Source organism: Scyliorhinus torazame, chromosome 14 (assembly GCF_047496885.1).
Source record: "Scyliorhinus torazame isolate Kashiwa2021f chromosome 14, sScyTor2.1, whole genome shotgun sequence".
Classification (NCBI taxonomy): Eukaryota; Metazoa; Chordata; class Chondrichthyes; order Carcharhiniformes; family Scyliorhinidae; genus Scyliorhinus; species Scyliorhinus torazame.
Genome location: NC_092720.1, coordinates 25,442,907 through 25,463,949, shown reverse-complemented (window position 1 = coordinate 25,463,949; position 21,043 = coordinate 25,442,907). Strand labels below are relative to the sequence as shown.

Here is a 21,043-nt window from a genome sequence, read left to right as displayed (position 1 = left end):
GTCCCCCCAGGAGGTGCCTCATCCCCTCGGCCCCGGTGGGGGTTCCGACCCATACAGCCTACTTTAAAAATCCTTAAACGCCTTATTCACCCCTGCTGAGTCTCCCACCAGGTTCCCGTCTCCATCCTTTACTTTCCCTATCTCCCTGGCTGCCTCCCTCTTTTTAAGCTGCTGTGCAAGCATTCTGCTGGCCTTCTCTCCATGCTCATAGATCTCCCCTCTCGCCTTTCTCAGCTGCTCCACCGTCCTCCCTGTGGTTAACAAGCCGAACTCCGCCTGTAGCCTCCGCCGTTCCCTTAGAAGCCCTGCCTCTGGGGTCTCCGCGTACATCCTGTCGACCTGTAGTATCTCCTTTACCAGTCGGTCCGTCTCTGTCCTGTCTACCTTCTCCCTGTGGGCCCATATCGAGATCAGCTCCCCTCTAACCACCGCCTTCAATGCCTCCCAGACCACCGCTGCTGAAATTTCCCCCGTGTCACTGACCTCCAGGTAATTCTGAATACATTTCCTCAACTGCCCGCATACCTCCTCGTCCAGGGCAGCACGGTAGCATTGTGGATAGCACAATTGCTTCACAGCTCCAGGGTCCCAGGTTCGATTCCGGCTTGGGTCACTGTCTGTGCGGAGTTTTCACATCCTCCCCGTGTGTGAGTGGGTTTCCTCCGGGTGCTCCGGTTTCCTCCCACAGTCCAAAGATGTGCAGGTTAGGTGGATTGGCCATGCTAAATTGCCCTTAGTGTCCAAAATTGCCCTTAGTGTTGGGTGGGGTTAATGGGTTATGGGGATAGGGTGGAGGTGTGGGTTTCGGTAGGGTGCTCTTTCCAAGAGCCGGTGCAGGCTCGATGGGCCTAATGGCCTCCTTCTGCACTGTAAATTCTATGATCTAAGAGCCCCACGTCTAACCTCCAGTGCAGGCGCTGATTACTGTCTTTACTAACCTGTAGGTCAACCCAGTGCGGAGCATGGTCTGAGATTGTAATCGCTGAGTACCCCGTGTCCACTACCGTGTCAGTAGAGCCCTGCTCAGAATGAAGAAATCAATCCGGGAGTACACTTTATGTACGTGTGAGTAGAAGAACTCCTTTACTCTTGGCTGCCCAAATCTCCATGGGTCCACCCCCCGCGCCACCCCCCCCCCCCCACCCCCCCATCTGCTCCATGAACCCTTTTAGTTCCTTAGCCATTGCTGGCACCCTGCCCGTTTTGGAACTTGACCGGTCTAAACCAGGGTCAATAACTGTATTGAAGTCCCCTCCCATGACCAGCTTATGCGATTCCAGGTCCGGTATCTTCCCCAGCATCCTATTTATAAACTCCACATCATCCCAGTGTGGCACATATACATTTACTAATACCACCTGCACCCCCTCCAATTTCCCACTGACCATAATGTACCAGCCTCCCCCATCTGAAATTATTCTACCCGCCTCAAACACCACTCGCTTGTTGATCAGGATCGCGACCCCTCTGGTCTTTGAGTCCAGTCCCGAGTGGAAAACCTGTCCGACCCAACCTTTCCTTAACCTAATCTGATCAGCTACTCTAAGGTGCGTCTCCTGCAGCATTACCACGTCTGCCTTCAGTCCCCTCAGATGCATGAACATGCGTGCCCTCTTGACTGGCCCATTGAGCCCTCTTACATTCCAGGTAATCAGTCTAGTTGGGGAGCTCATCGCCCACCCCCCCCCTTCGCCGATCAGCCATCCCCTCTCTTGGGCCAGTCACCAGCCCGCGCCCCGTGCCTCCACCGGCCCGCCCCCAAGGCAGCCTCCGCCCCTGACTTCCTCTCTGTCCCTCAGCAACAGTCCCTCTCTCGTCAGCAGAACATTTCCCTCCCCCCCCCTAGTAACAGCACTAAATAAATTAACTCCTTTGATAAGCCTAACATCTGTTCACCCCCCACGACGCTTCCGTAAGCTAGCCCGCCCAGCTAGCTGGGGGCCCTCACCCCTGGCGCCAGACAATCTCCCACCAATTGCCCTTCCCCACCCACCCCCCGCTCATACATACATATTCAAATGAAAAACAATCCCAACACAATTGTCCGACAGAGATGAAAAAATAACCCTAGTTGAACTCAAACAAAGGAAAAGGTCAAGCAAAAGATCCAGCATCTGAACAAACACACCTCCATCCCCCAACAGTGCAAATACAAACTTTTACCTCACTCAGTTCTGCAGCTGGTCCCAGATCCATACAGCATGCATTACAAATAATGTCCGAAAAAAACCTCACAAGAAACAAGAAACTTTTTTGTTGCAAAACATAAACGCTACAGCCAAATTCTAAGTTCAAAGTTCTCAGTCCGACACCAGTCCTTTCCTTTTTGCGAAGTCCAGCGCTTTCACTGCCGACTTGAAATAGAAATGCTGTTCCTCGTATGTGACCCAGAAGCGGGCCGGGTACAACAGCCCGAGCTTCACCTTTTTCTTGAAAAGGGTCGACCTGATCTGACGGAATCCCGCTCTTCTCCTGGCCACCTCCGCACTCGTGTCTTGATAGATCCCCAGGATACTGTTGTCCCACTTGCAACTCCGTGTCTGCTTGGCCCACTGTAAAACACGCTCCTTATCCAGATATCTGCAGAATCTCACCACCATTGCCCTCGGGGGGGTCTCCCATTCGCGGCTTCCTCGTAAGCGCTCTGTGAGCCCTGTCCACCTCCAAGGGTTGGGGGAATGCCCCATTCCCTAGCAGCTTCTCGAACATGGCCGCTATATATGCCCCGCTCCTTCGGATCCCTCCGGGAGCCCAATGATCCTCAGGCTCTACCGGCGGGACCTGTTCTCTAGGTCCTCCACCTTCTCCAGGAGCCTTTTCTGCTGTTCTCTTAACATCCCCACCTCCAACTCCACCGCTGTTTGATGTTACTCCTGGTCAGCTAGCGCCTTCTCTACTTTCTGGATCGCCCGATCTTGGGCATCCAATCCAAGTTCCAGCCGCAAAATTGCCTCTTTAATCGGGTCCAAGCAGTCCTGCTTCTGCCTGGCGAAGCCCTCCTGGATAACTTGCATCAACTGCTCCATTGACCGCTGGGTCGACAAGCCAGAGGTCCGGTCCTCCGCCATGATTTCTCCCACTGCAGCTTCAGCCCAAGCCTTCTCTGTCTTTCTGTTTCTGCCTTTACGAGCACCTCTAGTCCTCCTCTCCATGCACCGATGTGGGAATTCAGTTCACAATTGCCTCTATCATCAATTTTTCAACTCAAGTCCGGGAAAAAAATCGGGGGAAAAGGTCCAAATGTCCGACCCGAGCGAGAGCCACCAAATGTGCAACTTACTCTTTCATAACCGCCACCAGAAGTCACCATATGCCCACTTAACCACTGGGACTTCCGGGGCAGCCATGGAGAGAGCGGGCCCATATTCGGTGGTTCCCACACAAGGCGGATGTTTTAAGTCTTTTCCCAGTACGAAGGGTGAAGTATTTGAGAGAAAGGGGTGCAGGAGCGCCTGGGGAAGTTACTACTCCTCTGGTGTGGCTGGCGGATGGATCCATGGTGCAAGAAAGAAAGAGCTGCGGGAGCAGGAGAGTCTCCGTGGTGCGCCACAGATAAAGATGGTGGAGGACAAGGGGGCTGCTCTGCCAGCTTAGTGGTCGATGGAGCAGTTGGTAGAGTGCCTGAATAACAAGTTTCAGCAACAGAGGAAAGAGGTCCTGGAAGACCTCGCCAAGGTGGTGGAACTGCTGAGATCTGGGATCAAGCGAGTTGAGCAAAGGCTGGAGTCCCAGGGCCCTGCGATCCAGAAAGTGGAAGAGGCGATGGAGCACGAGCAGTAGTTGGCCTCATTGGTGGCTGAGACGGGAGTGATGCGGGAGATGCAGAAAAGACTGAGGGAGAAGGTGAAGGATTTGGAGAATCGCTCCAGAAGGCAAAACCTAAGGATTGTCAGGATGCCTGAAGCATTGAAGGTGCGGAAGCTGCGGTGTATGTGGCAAGGATGCTGGAGAAATTGATGGGGGAGGGGCCATTCAAGTGGCCCCTGGAAATCGACCGAGCACTCAGGGCCCTGAGGAGGAGGCCACAGGTGGGCGAGTCGTCAACGGTGATGATGGTGCTGTTGCACCACTTTCTGGACAAGGAGAAGATGCTTTGATAGGCGAGGCAGTCGAGGAAATGTACCTGGGAAGGGCAGGAGCTGCTGTTGTATCAGGACCTGGGTGAGGAACTGGCGAAGAGAAGGGCCGGGTTTTACTGGATTAAGGCGGCCCTCTTTGCAAAGGGGGTGTAGTTTGGGGTACTGTACCCGGCCACCTGTGGGTGACCTTTGAGAAGCAAGGGCTTTATTTTGACATGCCAGAGGAGGCGATGGAATTTATGAGGGACAATGGACTGGGAGGAGTGTGAGGACATTGAACTTTCGAGGAGTGTTGTGTGCTCTTTAAAGCATTTGGTGGTGTTTTTTGGGGGGCAGGTTCTCACAGGGGAGCAACGATGGCGAGTGTGCCTTTTGTTACTCTTTTGGGATTGAGGGGAGAGAAACTGGAGGGAGGAAGGATGGCGGGAGGCTTTGGGCGGGGGCCATCATGCTACCTGGACAGACTAGTCAATGGAAGTGAACTGGGGGTTGCCAGGAGGAAGGCATGGCGGAGCTGGAGTTGTTTTTTTTTGTTTGAGGATGGGGGTGGGTGGGGTTGTTGACATGCGTGTGGTTGGTTGGCGCATTTGGGAAGAGATCGATGACAGTGGACATCTAAGGGAGGGCCTTGAGGATCGCGTCATGTGGGCCGGCTCAAAAAGGGGTCTGGCTTATCGGTAGGGGAAGGGAGGCAGGTCAAGTGGAACGTGGGGGCGCCGAATGGGCCGGTTAAACGATCATGTGTGTTCACGCATCAGAGGTGTTTGAAGGTGGACATGGCTTTTTTGCAAAGAGATGGGGAGGGGTGGAAGGTGTTTCATTCTGGGCTAGATATGAAGATGAGGGGAGTGGCGGTGTTGGTCAATAAGAGGGTTGCGTTTGAGGTGGGGAGTATTGTGGCCGATCCGGTGGGGGGGTGGGGGGGAGAAAATTAGGTGTAAACGGGTCTTTTACCAAATGGCAGGGAGCGACTAGTGGGCACTGCAAGGATCGGTGCTGGGACCCCAACTATTTACAATAGATATTAATGATTTTGATGAGGGGTAGATGAGGGAATTAAATGTCATATCTCCAAATTTGCACAGGACACAAAGTTGGGTGGGAGGGTGAGCTGTGAGGAGGATGCAGAGATCCTTCAGTGTGATTTGGACAAGTTGAGTGGACAAATGAGTGGCAGATGCAGTATAATTTGAATAAATGTGAGGTTATTGACTTCAGTAGTAAAAACAAGACCGATTATCTGAATGGCCATAAACTGAGAGAGTGGAATGTGCAACAACACCTGGGTGTCCTCGTACACCTGTTGCTGAAAGTAGGCATGCAGTTGTAGCAGGCGGTAACGAAGGCAAATGGTATGTTGGTCTTCAAAGCGAGAGGATTCGAGTACAGGAGTAGGAATGTCTTGCTGCAATTGTACAGGGCCTTGGTGAGGCCAGACCTGGAATATTGTCTGCAGTTTTGGTCCCCTTATCTGAGGAAGGATGATCCAGAGGGAGTGCAGTGAAGGTTTACCAGACTGATTCCTGGGATGGCGGGTTTGCCGTATGAAGAGAGATTGAATCAGTTAGGATTGTATTTGCTGGAGTTTAGAAGAATGAGGGGGGATCTCATAGAAACTTACAAAATTCTGACAGGACTACACAGGGTAGATGCAAGAAGGATGTACCCAATGATGAGGGTGTCCAGAACCAGGGATCACATTCTGAAGATATGGGGTAGACCATTTAGGATAGAGATGAGGAGAAATGTCTTTACCCAGAGAGAGTTGCTACCACAACTTCCCGTACCAGCCTCCCCGAACAGGCGCTGGAATGTGGCGACTAGGGGCTTTTCACAGTAACTTCATTTGAAGCCTACTTGTGACGATAAGCGATTTTCATTTAATTTCAGGAAGGTGGCCTCGCCCTGGAATGTGGGCACATTGGCACTGCCAGGCTGGCATCTTGGCAACGTGAAATGAAAATGAAATGAAAATCGCTTATTGTCACAAGTAGGCTTCAAATGAAGTTACTGTGAAAAGCCCCTAGTCGCCACATTCCGGCGCCTGTTCGGAGAGGTTGGTACGGGAATTGAACCGCGCTGCTGGCCTGCCTTGGTCTGCTTTCAAAGCCAGCGATTTAGCCCTGTGCTAAACAGCCCCTGGCACTGCCAAGGTGCCTGGATGGCACTGCCAAGCTAGCAAGAGCACTGCCTGGGTGCCAGGCACTGACAAGGCTCAGGGGACAAGGGGGCCATGCCCATGAAATGAGAGTGGAGGGGGGTTTGAAGGGTGGGGGAGTGCAGGGCAGGTAAGTAGGGGCCTCTGGAAGGTTGGCGGGGGTGACCCCCGGGGACCCCATAGCAGGGTGTCTTCACTTAGGGGAGCGTGGGGTAGTGTCCATGTATGTGTGGGGGAGGGGGGGGGGCTGACATTGCCCATGGGTGGGGGATGTTACCCACATGCTCACTTAGAGATCGGGGCACCCTTTCAAAATGATGCCCGATCTCGGAGTTGAGCTCCCCAGCGCTAAAAAAATGCTTAAGTGTTCCGGAAACCGGCGAGAAACTCCGTAGGGCCCAAAAAATGACTTAGTGTCATTGAATAGCGGTGGGGAACGCACTGCCAAAGCTGGCGGGAAACTCCCCGAAAATCCCATCACAAATGAACTCAGACATGTTTCCGGAGAATCGCGCCCTGTAGGTTTTCATGAAACAGTTAGATATAGTACTTGGGGATCAAAGGATATGGGGGGGGGAGGCGAGATCAAGCTATTAAGTGGGATGATCTGTCATGATCATAATGAATGGTGGAGCAAGTTTGAAGGGCAAAATGGCCTCCTCTTGCTCCTATTTTCTAAGTTTCTATGTAACTTTATTTCATACTTACTGTCATGTGAGAGTACCTTTAAGAAATGGGTGTTTAAGAAATGTACCTTTAAGAAATGGGTGTTTATCAGTGATGTCAGAATGTGGGTGGAGCTGGGCTGTCTGTCAGCTTTTTACTTTTGTTCTAGGCTGTTTGCTGCACGGTGTGTTTTAGTTTCGTTTTCTGAGCTGGATAGCCACAGTCACAGCCAGAAGGTGTATGAGTCTCTCTCTCTGTAATCTAAAAACTGTAAATCGATCCTTTGGTGATTTAAAACTAATAACGGCTCTTAGTAGTGACTTTAACCTGATGTGCTTCTGTTAAAATTTATTTTTTAAGTCTTATGGATGATAAAAGGACAGCTTAAGGATTACTTAGTGTTGTATTCTTTGGGGGTTGTATTTGAATTAATGGTTGCTAAGATGTTCACTGTATGTTTTAAAAAGGTTAACTTGAGTTCATAGAATAAACATTGTTTTGCTTTAAAAAATACTTTTCCATTTCTGCTGTACCACGTGTAGAGTGGGCCGTGTGCTCCCCATACCACAATCTATTAAAAGTTGTGGGTCAGGTGAACTCCATGATACATTTTGTGGTTCTCTAAACCCTGGCCCATAACAATACTGACTTACTGTTTAAACGGTATGGGTGCAGCTACGAACACATTCACTTTATGATTAGAGTTTGTGTATTTATGGAAAAATGAATGTCTGTCTAAATGGTAGAGGGGTACAGATGAGCACATTTTCACTTTATTATGGCAAAGTTTCAACTATTGCATACTAGCTAACTTTATTGGTTAAATGACTGCAGACGGGGAAGCGCAGTGAAGAAAGACCCCTGGATCTGAGCCCCACCAGCCCAGTACAAGCCCCCATAACCCCACCTTTCAGGAAAGACCGCCACGCCTCCAATTGTAACCCAAGCTGGGAATCGAACCTGGACCCTGGCGCTGTGGAGCAACAGTGCTAACCACGGTGCTACCGTGCAGCCTATCTGACTCTCTCTCTCTCTCCTCCTTCAAGTTATTTTTTGAAACCTCCCTCTCTGACCAAGCTTTTGACCGCCTGTGGCTCAATGTTCTATTTTGTCTGACTGTGCTCCTTGGGAAGCCTTGCCACATTCTGCACTGTAAATTCTACGACATTGAAGGCACCATATAAATGCCAATTGCTGTTGTTTAAGCAACGCGATTAATTGGGACTGTCTGACCTGGGCACCTATCAGGTTTGTGGCAGATGGACAGAGAGGCATTTGGGAATATAGTGGGACCAGTTTCTCGTAGATCCAGTCCATCTCACATCTTGCTGAAATGCTTACAGGGAAATGTGTCATAATACTGTAGACTACCGCATAAATAACAAGCACATTGAAGGAACGTGTCAGAAAATGACAGCAAAGAACAAAATGTCTGAGTTCACCCAAAGTGCCACATTGTCCTAAATGTTATGGAGGAGGGGATTCTATAACCTTTACCAGGTTTCTCAATATTAATTTGTTCCTGTATTTTTTTTGGAGGGGGTGGGATTGGCTTCTTTGTTACATTTGGCACAACGTAGCAATTGGGGTGAACAGCAATTTTATTTTTACTTCTCTCTGTGTCACCTTCCAGCTTTTGCTTTCAGGGTCAGCAGAGTACTTTACCTTTTTTGCGATTGTGGAGCCAGCTGTAATCTGTCTGTGTGCGAACTGAAGCTTGTGTGTTCGCGAAAAGAGCAGGGCTTACGTGAAAAGAAGAGTTCAAAAAGGATGGAGTTCCACTGGCCCTGGTTAATGAAGACACAAGTCAACACTCAGACAGACTCACAATTTAAAGAGCAAACCTACAAGGGGCTGGTTTAGCACAGGGCCAAATCGCTGGCTTTCAAATCAGACCAAGGCAGTCCAGCAGCACGGTTCAATTCCCGTACCAGCCTCCCCGACCAGGTGCCGGAATGTGGCGGCTAGGGGCTTTTCCCAGTAACTTCATTTGAAGCCTACTTGTGACACTAAGCGATTTTCATTTCATTTCATTTCATTTTCATTTCTGCGGTAAGGCACTGACGGACCATTACCCTCGTGCTGTACAGGGAATCTGTGAAATATTGATGAGCTCAGGTCAGGTCCCATTTGCTGTATTGTGAGCAGTTCTGGGCCCCGTATCTAAGGAAGGATGTGCTGGCCTTGGAAAGGGTCCAGAGGAGGTTCCCAAGAATGATCCCTGGAATGAAGAGCTTGTCATATAAGGAGCAGTTGAGGACTCTGGGTCTGTACTCGTTGGAGTTTAGAAGGATGAAGGAGGATCTTATTACAGTATACTACGAGGCCTAGATAGAGTGGACGTGTAGAGGATGTTTCCACTCGTAGGAAAAACTAGAACCAGAGGCCACAGCCTCAGACTGAAGGGACGATCCTTTAAAACTGAGATGAGGAGGATTTCTTCAGCCAGAGGGTGGTGAATCTGTGGAACTTTTTGCCGCAGAAGGAGGCCAAATCACTGAGTGTCTTTAATACAGAGATAGATAGGTTCTTTGTTAAGGGGATCTGGGGTTATGGGGAGAAGGCAGGAGAATGGCCATGATTGAATGGCGGAGCAGACTCGATGGGCCGAATGGCCTAATTCAGCTCGTATGTCTTATGGTCTTATGGGGAGGTGCTGGAGGGTATTGGGGCAATGCAGGCAGGGAAGGCCCCGGGTCTGGAGGGTTCCCAGTGGAATTTTATAAGATATTTTCGGGGATCCTGGGCCGCTGATGGTAAGGGCATATAGTGAATCGAGGGAGAAGAGGGAACTTCCGCTCACGCTATCGCAGGCCTCAATATCCTTAAATCTGAAGAAGAAGGATAAGGACCTGGAGCAGTGTGGGTCTTATCTCGCTGCTGAATGTGGACGCCAAACGGCTGGCAAAGATCTTGGTCTCTCAGATCGAGGACTGTGTGCCGGGGGTGATAGGGGAGCCTCAGACGTGATTTGTAAAGGGGAGGCATCTGTCGGCAAACATCAGCCGCTTATTGAATGTGACTATGTTCTGCAACTACTACTGGGTGGCTAACATAGCCATGATTAGGAAGTGGGTAATGGGGAGGGGTCGGCATGGGAGCCGTTGGAGGCAGCGTCATGTAAAGGCACCAGTCTGGGAGCATTGGTAACGCCACCTCTGCCGTTCTCGCCGGCCCGATGCTCCACAAGTCCGGTAGTAGTGGCAGCACTGAGGATCTGGGGGCAATGGAGGAGGTATAAGAAGGTGGAGGGTACGTCAGTCTAGACCCTGATTTGCAACAACCACAGGTTTGCACCGGGCAGGCTGGATGGCGGGTTCCAGAGCTGGCAGAGGGCAGGAATTAGAAGGATGGGGGGATCTGTTTATAGATGTGAGCTTTCCCAGCGTGAAGGCGCTGGAGGATAAATTTAAATTGCCGCCAGAGAATAGTTTTAGATATTTGCAAGTGCGAGACTTCCTGGGAAAGCAGGTGCCGGCCTTTCCACTGCTGCCGCCACGGGGGACACAGGATAGAGTAGTTTCCGGTACCTGGGTGGGGAAGGGAAGGTGTTGGATATCTACCAGGAGCTGTTGGAGGCAGAGGAAACCCCAGTGGAGGAGCTTAAGGGCAAGTGGGAGGACGAGCTAGGTGGAGAGTTAGAGGCGGGTCTATGGGCGGACATCCTAAGCAGGGTCAATTCCTCCTCTTCATGTGCCAAGCTTAGCCTAATACAATTTAAGGTGGTCCACCGGGCACACATGACGGCGGCGAGGATGAGTACGTTTTTCAGGGTAGAAGACAGATGTGTGAAGGGCGCGGGAACCCAGCAAACCATGTCCACATGTTCTAGGCATACCTGAAGCTCAGAGGGCTTTGGCAGAGGTTTTACGAAGGCAATGTCCACGGTGCTAGGAACTCGGGTGGTGCCGAGTCCAGAGGTAGCGGTTTTTAGAGTGTCGGAAGAGCCGGGAGTTCATGGAGTGAAAGAGGCCGACGTCTTGGCCTTTGCCTCCCAGTAGCCCAGAGACGGATCCTTTTAATGTGGAGGGACTCGAAGCCCCCGAGTGTAGAGACCTGGGTCAGTGACATGGCTGGGTTTCTCAGTCTCGAGAAAATAAAGTTTGCCTTAAGAGGGTCAATGTTGGGGTTCTCTCAGAGATGGCAGCCATGCGTCAACTTTCTCGGGGAAAATTAAAATGTCGGCAGAAGCAGCATTCTGAAGGGGGGGCGGGCGGATAGGTGTTAGTTGGTTGAGGTGTGTGAAGATTGGGTCGGGTGGGGAAATGTTTATTTTACCATGTCAATGTTATTGTTTTTGTTATTGTTATAAAAATTTTGCAAATACCTTAATAAAATATATATTTTTTTAAATGAATGTGACTATGTTGCCCCTGGTGGAACAGGAAGTGGAGGTGGCGGTCACTATGGATGCAGAGAAAGCGGTTGAATGGGAATATTTGTGGGAAGTTCCAGAACATTTTGGGTTTGGGCAGGGGTTTGTGGATTGAGTCCGGTTACTATATAAGGGGTCGGTAGCAAGTGTAAGGACGAATCGGGTGAACTTGGGTATTTTGGGCTACATCGTGGGAAAGGGCAGGGATGCCCACTCTCCCCTTTGCTTTTTGCCCTGGCGATAGAGCCACTGGCAATGGTGATTAGAGCGTCAAGGAGTTGGAAAGGGATAGTGCGGGGGGGGGGGGGGGGGAGCATACAATTTCATTATAAGCAGACGTCTTACTACTTTACATTTCCGACCCATTGGTTGGCATCAGGGGGATTATGAACATCTTGGAAGAGTTTAGCCGGTTTTCCGGGTATAAATTAAATATGGGGAACAGTGAGGTTTTCCCGATTCAAGCAAAGGGGCAGGAGGGGAGGCTGGGGGAGCTGCCGTTTAAAGTAGTGGGGACGAACTTTAGATACCTGGGCATTCAGGTGGCGCGGGAATGGGAACATTTGCACAAACTGAACACGGCGCGGTTGGTGGAGCTGAAGAAGAGAGATTAGCTCGTGTTGCCCCTTGCGGGGTGGGTGCAAACTGTGATAATGACGGTGCTCCTGAGGTTCCTATTCATTTTTCAGAATCTCATGATTTTTATCCCAAAGGCCTTTTTACGCCCTGTTGTTTGGGTGGGGAAATCCTCCCACGTAAAGAAGGTGCTGCTGGAGCGGGGACGTGAGAGAGAGGGGGGGGGAGGGGCCGGCCGGCCCTGCCAAATTTAATGAACTACTACTGGGCAGCGTATATAGCCATGGTTAGGAAGTGGATAGTGAGGATGGGGTCGGTATGGGAGCGGATGGAGGCAGCTTCTTGTAAGGGTACTAGCCTCGGGGCACTTTTGACGGCGCCTCTGCCATTCTCGCCGGCCAGATACTCCTCGAGCCTGATGGTGGTGGTGACCCTGAGCGTGTGGGTTCAGTGACGGCAGCATCTGGGGTTGGAGGATGCCTTGGTTTGGCAACCGATTTGTGGGACTCACAGGTTTGCCCCGGGGCGGTTGGGGGGGTGGGGGGTGGGGTGGGGCGCTGGATGCTGGATTCCGGGGGTCACCGCGGGCGGGGATTGAACGGTTTGGGGGACCTATTTGTGGAGGGACAGCTTTCCGAGCTTTAAGGAACTAGTGAGGAGTCTGAGCTGCCCAGCGGGAATGGGCTCCGGTATTTGTGGGTAGGGGATTATGTTAGGAAGCAGGTGTTGTCCTTTCTGGACCTTCCGCCCCCAGGATTGCAGGACAAGGTGATGTCGAAAACAGGGGTTGGTGAGGGTAGGGTGTCAGAGATTCAAAAGAAATTGATGGACTGGGAGGGTGCCCCAATAAGGGCAGTTAAGCGGAAGTATGAGGAAGAGATGGAGGCTGGGTTATGGGAGGAGGCTCGGAGGAGAGTGAACACATCCTCTTTGTGTGCTAGGCTTAGCCTCATTCAATTTAAAGCAGTCCATAGGGCACATATGCACTGTAAATTCTACGATTCTATATGACAGTGGCCAGATTGAGCAGTTTCTTTGAGGGGGCGGAGGACAGGTGTGCGGGGGGGGGGGGGGGGGGGGGGGGGGGGGGCGCCAAACCATACCCATATGTTCTGGGCTTGTCCGAAACTGGAAGTATTCTGGCGGGGTTTGCTGACGTTAATTCTGAGGTACTGAGGGTGAAGGTCCCGAGTCCAGAAGTGCCGATTTTCAGAGAGAAGGAGGCGAGAGGCCGACGTCTTGGCCTTTGCCTCCCTGATAGCCTGGAGACGGATCTTGTTGTAATGGAGGGACTCGGGGCCGCCAAAATTGGAGGTGTGGGGGGGTTCATCCTGGGATGGAAACCGGGGGGGGGGGGGGGGGGGGGGGGGGGGGGGAGAAAGAGGGGTTATAGGGGATAAAAAGGGGGGGGAGGCAGGGTGAGTGGAGGGGAATGGCAGGGAGGATGTGGTGGTGGGGTGTTATTTATTGGCTATGCGGTTTCCTGCTTGTTCTCTTTTTCTTGGTTTTGGATTATGTTTTATGTATATATTTATAAATGCCTCAATAAAAATAAATATTTTTTAAACTCTGAGGGGGCCTGCAGAGTGAGGCACCCTCCCCCTTCCTGTCAGAGATGGGGGAGAGGTTTAAATGTCACTTTCTGACCTTACCCACACCTGCTCCTGCCAGCTTACAAATTGAAGCTGGGTGGGAAAAGGCCCTTAAGTGGCCACTTAAGTGTCTCAATATGTGAAAGGGTGGGTTTCCTGCCCGAGGCCCTGCCCGCCCATGTGTGAAATTGTGTCTGTATTCAGGTGGGTGGTTTCCTGGAGGGAATCTCGTCCATTCAATTTTACGCTCACCCATCATCAACAACCATCCACCCCCCCGAATTCTGCCCATTGTGAGTTTCCAGAATTTTTGTTACAGTATTTTAAATATCAATATCACCTGCTTGTGTTTTCTTGCCGCTGTGACGATTCTGTCTGGGAGGAATCATCAAATAATAAAACTGAAAAACAAAATCATAAAGTGGTCAGATATGGTCACTGATGGTTGGGTCTTAATAATGAACAGATGATGGCTGGGATGCTATGCTTCCCCTATATAGGTATAATCACCAATTTAACCTCATTTTAACGACAATGACAGGCTCAAACTGGGAATTAAGAACATTAATCTTCAAGCAACCTTTAATGTTAGTTTTAGGGTGGCGTCAATGGAAATCGGCTGAGCGCCTCATCCATTAACGTCCTCTTACACTATCGTCCATACTTAAAAATGATCCCCCCCACCCCCCCATCATCATAACCCATTACAAGGTCCACTATTGACTCCCCGTGTGGAGTATGAGCTTCCTCGGTAGTGGGCGGAGGCCCACTCAGCAGGGGCCTGTAAAGCGGAGCATAAAAGCCAGCCTGAACAGGGATTGGCATGTTCCCAACTGGGACTGTGATTGTGTATAGTTACTGCCGTGGGCAGGCTTTATGTTATAGAGTCAAAGAACAAAGAAAAGTACATCACAGGAACAGGCCCTTCGGCCCTCCAAGCCTGCGCCGACCATGCTGCCTGTCTAAACTAAAATCTTCTACACTTCCGTTGTCCGTATTCCTCTATTCCCATCCTATTCATGTATTTGTCAAGGTGCCCCTCAAACGTCACTATCGTCCCTACTTCCACCATCTCCTCCGGCAGCGAGTTCCAGGCACCCACTACCCTCTGTGAAAAAAACTTGCCTCGTACATCTCCTCTAAACCTTGCCCCTCGCACCTTAACTAACTAAGGTTCTATCCAGCTACAACATGACTTGCCAATTTTTATACTCAATGCCCCGGCCAATGAAGGCAAGCATGCCGTATGCCTTCTTGACTATCTTCTCCACCTGTATTGCCCTTTCAGTGGCCTATGGACCTGTACACCTAGATCTCTCTGACTGTCAATACTCTTGAGGGTTCTACCATTCACTGTATATTCCCTACCTGCATTAGACCTTCCAAAATGCATTACCTCACATTTGTCCAGATTAAACTCCATCTGCCATCTCTCCGCCCAAGTCTCCAAACGATCTAAATCCTGCTGTATATTCTGACAGTCCTCATCGCTATCTGCAATTCCACCAACCTTTGTGTCGTCCGCACCTTACTAATCAGACCAGTTACATTTTCCTCCAAATCATTTATATATACTATAAACAACAAAGGTCCCAGCACTGATCCCTGCGGAACACCACTAGTCACAGCCCTCCAATTAGAAAAGCATCCTTCCATTGCTACTCTCTGCCTTCTATAACCTAGCCAGTTCTGTATCCATCTTGCCAGCTCACCTCTGACTTTGGACTTCACCTTTTGTACCAGTCTGCCATGAGGGATCTTGGCAAAGGCCTTTCTGAAGTCCATATAGAAAACATGAACTGCCCTACCTGCATCAATCATCCTTATGAACTCCTCGAAAAACTCTTATCAAGTTAGTGAGACATGACCTCCCCTTCACAAAACCGTGCTGCCTCTCGCTAATACGTCCACTTGCTTCCAAATGGGAGTAGATCCTGTCTCGAAGAATTCTCTCCAGTAATTTCCCTACCACTTACGTAAGGCTCACCGGCCTGTTGTTCCCTGGATTATCCTTGCTACCCTTCTTAAACAAAAGAACAACATTGGCTATTCTCCAGTCCTCCGGGACATCACCTGAAGATAGTGAGGATCCAAAGATTTCTGTCAAGGCCTCAGCAATTTCCTCTCTTGCCTTCTTCAGTATTCTGGGGTAGATCCCATCAGGCCCTGGGGACTTATCCACCTTAATATTTTTCAAGACCTCTTCTTTTTGGATCTCAATGTGACCCAGGCTATCTACACACCCTTCTCCAGACTCAACACCCACAAGTTCCTTCTTTTTGGTGAATACTGATGCAAAGTATTCATTTAGTACCTCACCCATTTCCTCTGACTCCACACATAGATTCCCTCCCCTGTCCTTCAGTGGGCCAGACGTTTACAGCATGGATACAGGCCCTTCGGCCCAACTTGTCCATGGCACCCATCACATAGATTCCCTCCCCAGTCTTTAGGTGGGCCAGAGGTTTACAGCATGAATACAGGCCCTTTGGCCCAACTTGTCCATGCCGCCCAGTTTTTACCACTAAGGATATGTCCCAATTGCCCACATTTGGCACGTATCCCTCTCTACCCATATAACTGTCTAAATGCTTTCTAAAATACAAATTGTACCCGCCTCTACTACTGCCTCTGGCAGCCCGTTCCAGACACTCACCACTGAATCAATGAAAACATTGCCCCTCTGGACCCTTTCATATCTCTCCCCACTCACCTTAAACCTATGCCCTCTAGTTTTAGAATCATAGAATTTACAGTGCAGAAGGAGCCCATTCGGCCCATTGAGTCTGCACCTGCCCTTGGAAAGAACACCCTACCTCCACCCTATCCCTGTAACCCAGTAACCCCACCTGACCTTCTTGTCACTAAAGGCAATTTATCATGGCCAATCCACCTAACCTGCACATCTTTTGGACTGTGGGAGGAAACCGGAGCACCCGGAGGAAACCCACGCAGACACGGGGAGAACATGCAAACTCCACACAATCAGTCACCCGAGGCCGGAATTGATCCTGGGACCCTGGAGCTGTGAAGCAACAGTGCTACCCATTGTGCTACCATGACGCCTAGACTCCCCTACCTTTGGGAAAAGATGCGTTTCCGACGGCGTGGACAATCTGCCGCCGAATGGGAAAATCCCACCCCCGATGTTTAGGCCTTTTACTTCCTGAGATAATGAATTCCACAGGCTCACCACTCTCTGGGTGAAGAAATTTCTCCTCGGGCAGTACGGTGGCGCAGTGGTAGCACTGCAGTCCCACGGCGCCGAGGTCCCAGGTTCGTTCCCGGTTCTGGGTCACTGTCCGTGTGGAGTTTGCACATTCTCCCGTGCTTGCGTGGGTTTCGCCCCCACAACCCAAAGATATGCAAGGTAGGTGGATTGAACACGCTAAATTGCCCCTTAATTGGAAAAAATGAATTGGGTACTCTAAATTTATTGTTTTTTTTTAAAAGAAATTTCTCCTCAACTCTGTTCTATATGGTTTATGACATATCCTCAGACTGTGACCCCTGGTTCTGGACACGTTCACCTTGGGAACATTCTTCTAGACTACCCTGTCTCGTCCTATTAGAATTTTATTGGTTTCTATGAGATTCCCCCTCATTCTTCTGAACTCCAGGAAATACAATCCTAACTGACTTAATCTCCCCTCACATGTCAGTCCTGCCACTCCAGGAATCAGTCTGGTAAACCTTCCCTGCATTCCTTCTATAGCAAGAACATCCTTCCTCAGATTAGGAGTCCAAAACTGCACACAATATTACAGGTGTTGCCTCACAAAGGCCCTGTATAATTGCAGCAAGACATCCCTGCTCCTGTACTTGAAAATGCTCTCGCTATGAAGGCCAACATATCATTTCCCTTCTTTACCGCCTGCTGCACCTGCATGCTTACCTTCAGTGACTGGTGTACGTGGACACCTAGGTCTCGTTGCACATTCCCCTCTCCTAATTTTTGGCCATTCATATAATAGTCTGCCTGCTCGCTTTTGCTACCAAAGTGGATAACCTCACATTTATCCAAATTATACTGCAACTGCCATTCATTTGCCCACTCACTTGTCCAAATCACACTGAAGGATCTCTGCAGCCTCCTCACAGCTCACCCTCCCCCCCAACTTGGTGTCATCTGTAAATTTGAAGATATTACATTTTGTTCCCTCTTCTAAGTCATTAATGTATATTGTGAATAACTGGGGTCCAACAACGATCCCTGCGGTGCCCCATTAGTCACTGCTTGCCAATTTGAAAAAGACCCGTTAATTCATACTCTTTTTTTTTTTCCCTGTCTGCCAACCAGTTTTCTATCCATCTCACTACACTACATTTAATCCCATGCACTTTAATTTTACACATGTCCGTGGCCGAGAGACTGGAAATAGCCCTCCAGATGTCGGCCACGAAAAGACAGTCGACCAGCCAGTAAACACCACCTGACCCACACCCACTGCAGGCAGAATCTCAGCCTCGGTTAAAACGGTGCAGAAGGACTCCTCAGACAACTGTATAGGAGGAACATTTGGACTTGGGAGGAAGAGCGTCAACAACTTCAGACCATGAACTCTGTCTTCCATTTTGAATCCCACCCTCCAAGTGCCAATGTGTATCTTGTTCTCATGAAGTGCCATTCAGACAGCGCTGACCTTAATTCTGCTATTAACACCTACTATGGATCAATGTTTTTGTCTTTAATACTATCGTTACCACTCCCTTTGCCTCATGTTTCATGACATCTTTGTTATTTCATCTCCCCTGCCCTCTAACCTATTCCTGATCTTTCCTTTTGCTCCAGCTGACCCTCCCCAGCTCACCTTTTTCAACAGCATAAAACCCATCACATTTCTATCTCTCTTCAGTCACATTGGATTTGCAACATTAACTCTGTTTCTTTCTCCATAGATGCTGCCAGACCTGCTGTGTTTTTCTGGCACTTTGTTTAATTCCTGAAGACTCCAGTGATAACCCTGGAGGGTTGACAGCCCGACTTCAGCAGAAAGCTGAACCCCGGACTCCAGTTTCAGGCTACACCCTAACAACAGCATTGATGTAAATCAAAGGAGAGGTGGTGTAGGTTGGGCTGGTACTCATTGGAGTTTCAAAGAATGAAAGGTGACCTTACTGAGACATATCGGATTCTCAAGGGGCTTGACAGAGTAGAGGCTGAGAGGTTGTTTCCCCATGTGGGAGAGTCCAGGACCAGAGGGTGCAATCTCAGATAAGGGCCACAAATGTATGACAGAGATGAGGAGGAATTTTGTTTCTCAGAAGTTGGTTGGCATGGCATGGTATGGGCGGCACGGTAGCACAGTGGTTAGCACTGTTGCTTCACAGCGCTAGGGCCCCAGATTCGATTCCCGGCTTGGGTCACTGACTGTGTGGAGTATGCATGTTCTCCCCGTGTCTGCGTGGGCCTCCTCCGGGTGCTCCGGTTTCCTCCCACAAGTCCTGAAAGACGTGCTTGTTAGGTGAATTGGACATTCTGAATTCTCCCGCAGTGTACCCGAACAGGTGCCGGAATGTGGCGACTAGGGGATTTTCACAGTAACTTAATTGCAGTGTTAATGTAAACCTACTTGTGATACAAATAAAGATTATTATAATGGCAAATCTGTGAATTGTTTATCGCAGAGGGCTGTAGAAGCGGGATAATTAAGTATGTTCAAGGCTGAGATGGACAGATTTTTAATCAGTAAGGAATCGAGGGTCATAGGGATAAGGACGGAAAGTGGAATAGAGGGTTACCATTTCAGATCAGTCGTGATTCCATTGAATTGATGGACCGAATGGCCTGCTTCTGCTGCCACATCTTGTGGCCTTAAACTGCTTTGCGTTTTGGAATTACATCCTTCAATGCTGTTGTGGGACAACCCTCAGAGGCCAGAGTGCTACCAGCTAAGCCCGCCAATTTGTCTTCCCTCAGAGAGATGAGGTAGAGTGAGGAGGGAGATAGGTAGAATGAGGAGGGGGATGATGTAGAGTGAGGAGGTGGAGTGAGGAGGGAGATGAGGTGGAGCGAGGAGGGAGATGAGGTGGAGTGAGGAGGGAGGGGAGGTGGAGGGAGGGGAGGTGGAGTGAGGAGGGAGATAGGTAGAATGAGGAGGGGGATGATGTAGAGTGAGGAGGTGGAGCGAGGAGGGAGATGAGGTGGAGCGAGGAGGGAGGGGAGGTGGAGGGAGGGGAGGTGGAGTGAGGAGGGAAGGCTGGCGTGGAGGGTAACCTTTTGTAGAGGGTGGTCTGGGGAGGGCTGTGAACGGCCTCCCCCGGCCCCTGGCTGGGCTGTGCAGCTCCAGTTACCCTCCGCGGGAGGAGGGCTTCGTGTCACCGGTTCGCCTCCCCGCGTTTACCTGCGATTTCCTGGTCCGGGCTGGGGGTGCGTGGCCTCTCCGGCTCGCCCTCCTCGCTCATGGTGCGATGTCTCTCGGGCGGATCCCAGGTCAGTAATAACTAATGCGGGGCCCTGGCTTTGGCCTTCCCTTTGCCCGCGGGCCTGGCTTCACCAACACAGCCGCTCCCGCATTGTTATGGCGCGTTGCCATGGTGACCGCCGCTTGCCCAGCGCCTGCGCGCACTCTCTCGATGACAGAATCCACCTCTCGACCATTCGGCCCAACCGGTGCCTACTACTTTTTTTTTTTTTAAAAAGAGTACCCAATTCTCTTCCCCCCCCCCCCCCCCCCCAAAAAAAAAAATTAAGGGGTAATTTAGCCTGGCTGATGCACCTACCCCCGCACATCTTTTCTGGGCACAGTAAGAAGTCTTACAACACCAGGTTCAAGTCCCAACAGGTTTGTTTCTAACCACTAGCTTTCGGAGCTCAGCTCCTTCCTCAGGTGAATCTTTTTTGGGTTGTGTGGGAGTGAGAGCCACGCAGACACGGGGAACTGGTGCCCACTACTGTTTCTGCTCTGACACCAGCCTTCCTGGAAGCACTTGACGTTATCCCCAACATCAAACAAACATATTTTTTAAAAGGGGGGATAGCCCCCCCCCCCCCCACCCCCACAACTCAAAAGATGTGGTTAGGTGGATTGGCCACTCTTTTGAGGTCCACCGACAAAAAAGAAAGGAAACAAACTGAGGGACAAAGCAAAAAAGGGCCACTCCTGTTAGGGGCACTGCCCGAACATAACAAAGATCAACGGAAACTTAAAAACATCAAATAAGAGTGCAGTTAAAGGGGTCAATAAAGCACCCCGACTGGGCACACAAGGCCTCGATGGTGCCCATGGACACTGCATGTTCCCTTTCCAGGGGCACCCTGCCGCGAATGTAAGGTGGATTGGCCAAGCATGTACTCCGTTGCATGTACTGCCTTACCAAAACAGGCCTTGCTCTGTTTTCTTTTAGTATCCAGTTTAACAGCGGCTGCTAACTGAGCCGTTTTTACATTTGCAAGTAATTGCTCAACGGCTTTCTCATGGGTGAGGGCCGTAACTTCAGGGCTGGTCAGGTCTAAACCCAACAAGTACTCTGTCCCTTTCATGGGGCGTCCGGTCATGAGGGTGTGTGGGGTGAAACCTGTGGAGGTGGAAACAGTGTTACGCAAAAACATCAGCGCAAAGGGGAGGGCAGAATCCCAAGTGGTGTTGTTCTGCTG

General features: G+C 50.3%; 1 protein-coding gene across 6 annotated transcripts in view; it reads right to left on the bottom strand.

The window, feature by feature from the left end:
* The window catches only part of LOC140389586 (glutamate-rich protein 6), a 90,502-nt gene extending 70,527 nt beyond the window's left edge, over positions 1 to 19,975 (bottom strand). For all 6 annotated transcript variants that reach the window (XM_072473846.1, XM_072473841.1, XM_072473842.1 and 3 more), the window contains exons 1-3: positions 19,791 to 19,975; positions 13,787 to 13,847; positions 8,569 to 8,690 (exon numbers count right to left, since the gene is read on the bottom strand). In XM_072473846.1, the coding sequence (XP_072329947.1) occupies positions 8,569 to 8,690; positions 13,787 to 13,847; positions 19,791 to 19,851 (244 nt within the window). In that variant the 5' untranslated portion in view covers positions 19,852 to 19,975. The remainder of the gene's footprint in view (positions 1 to 8,568; positions 8,691 to 13,786; positions 13,848 to 19,790) is intronic.
* Between the last annotated feature and the right edge of the window lie 1,068 nt (positions 19,976 to 21,043).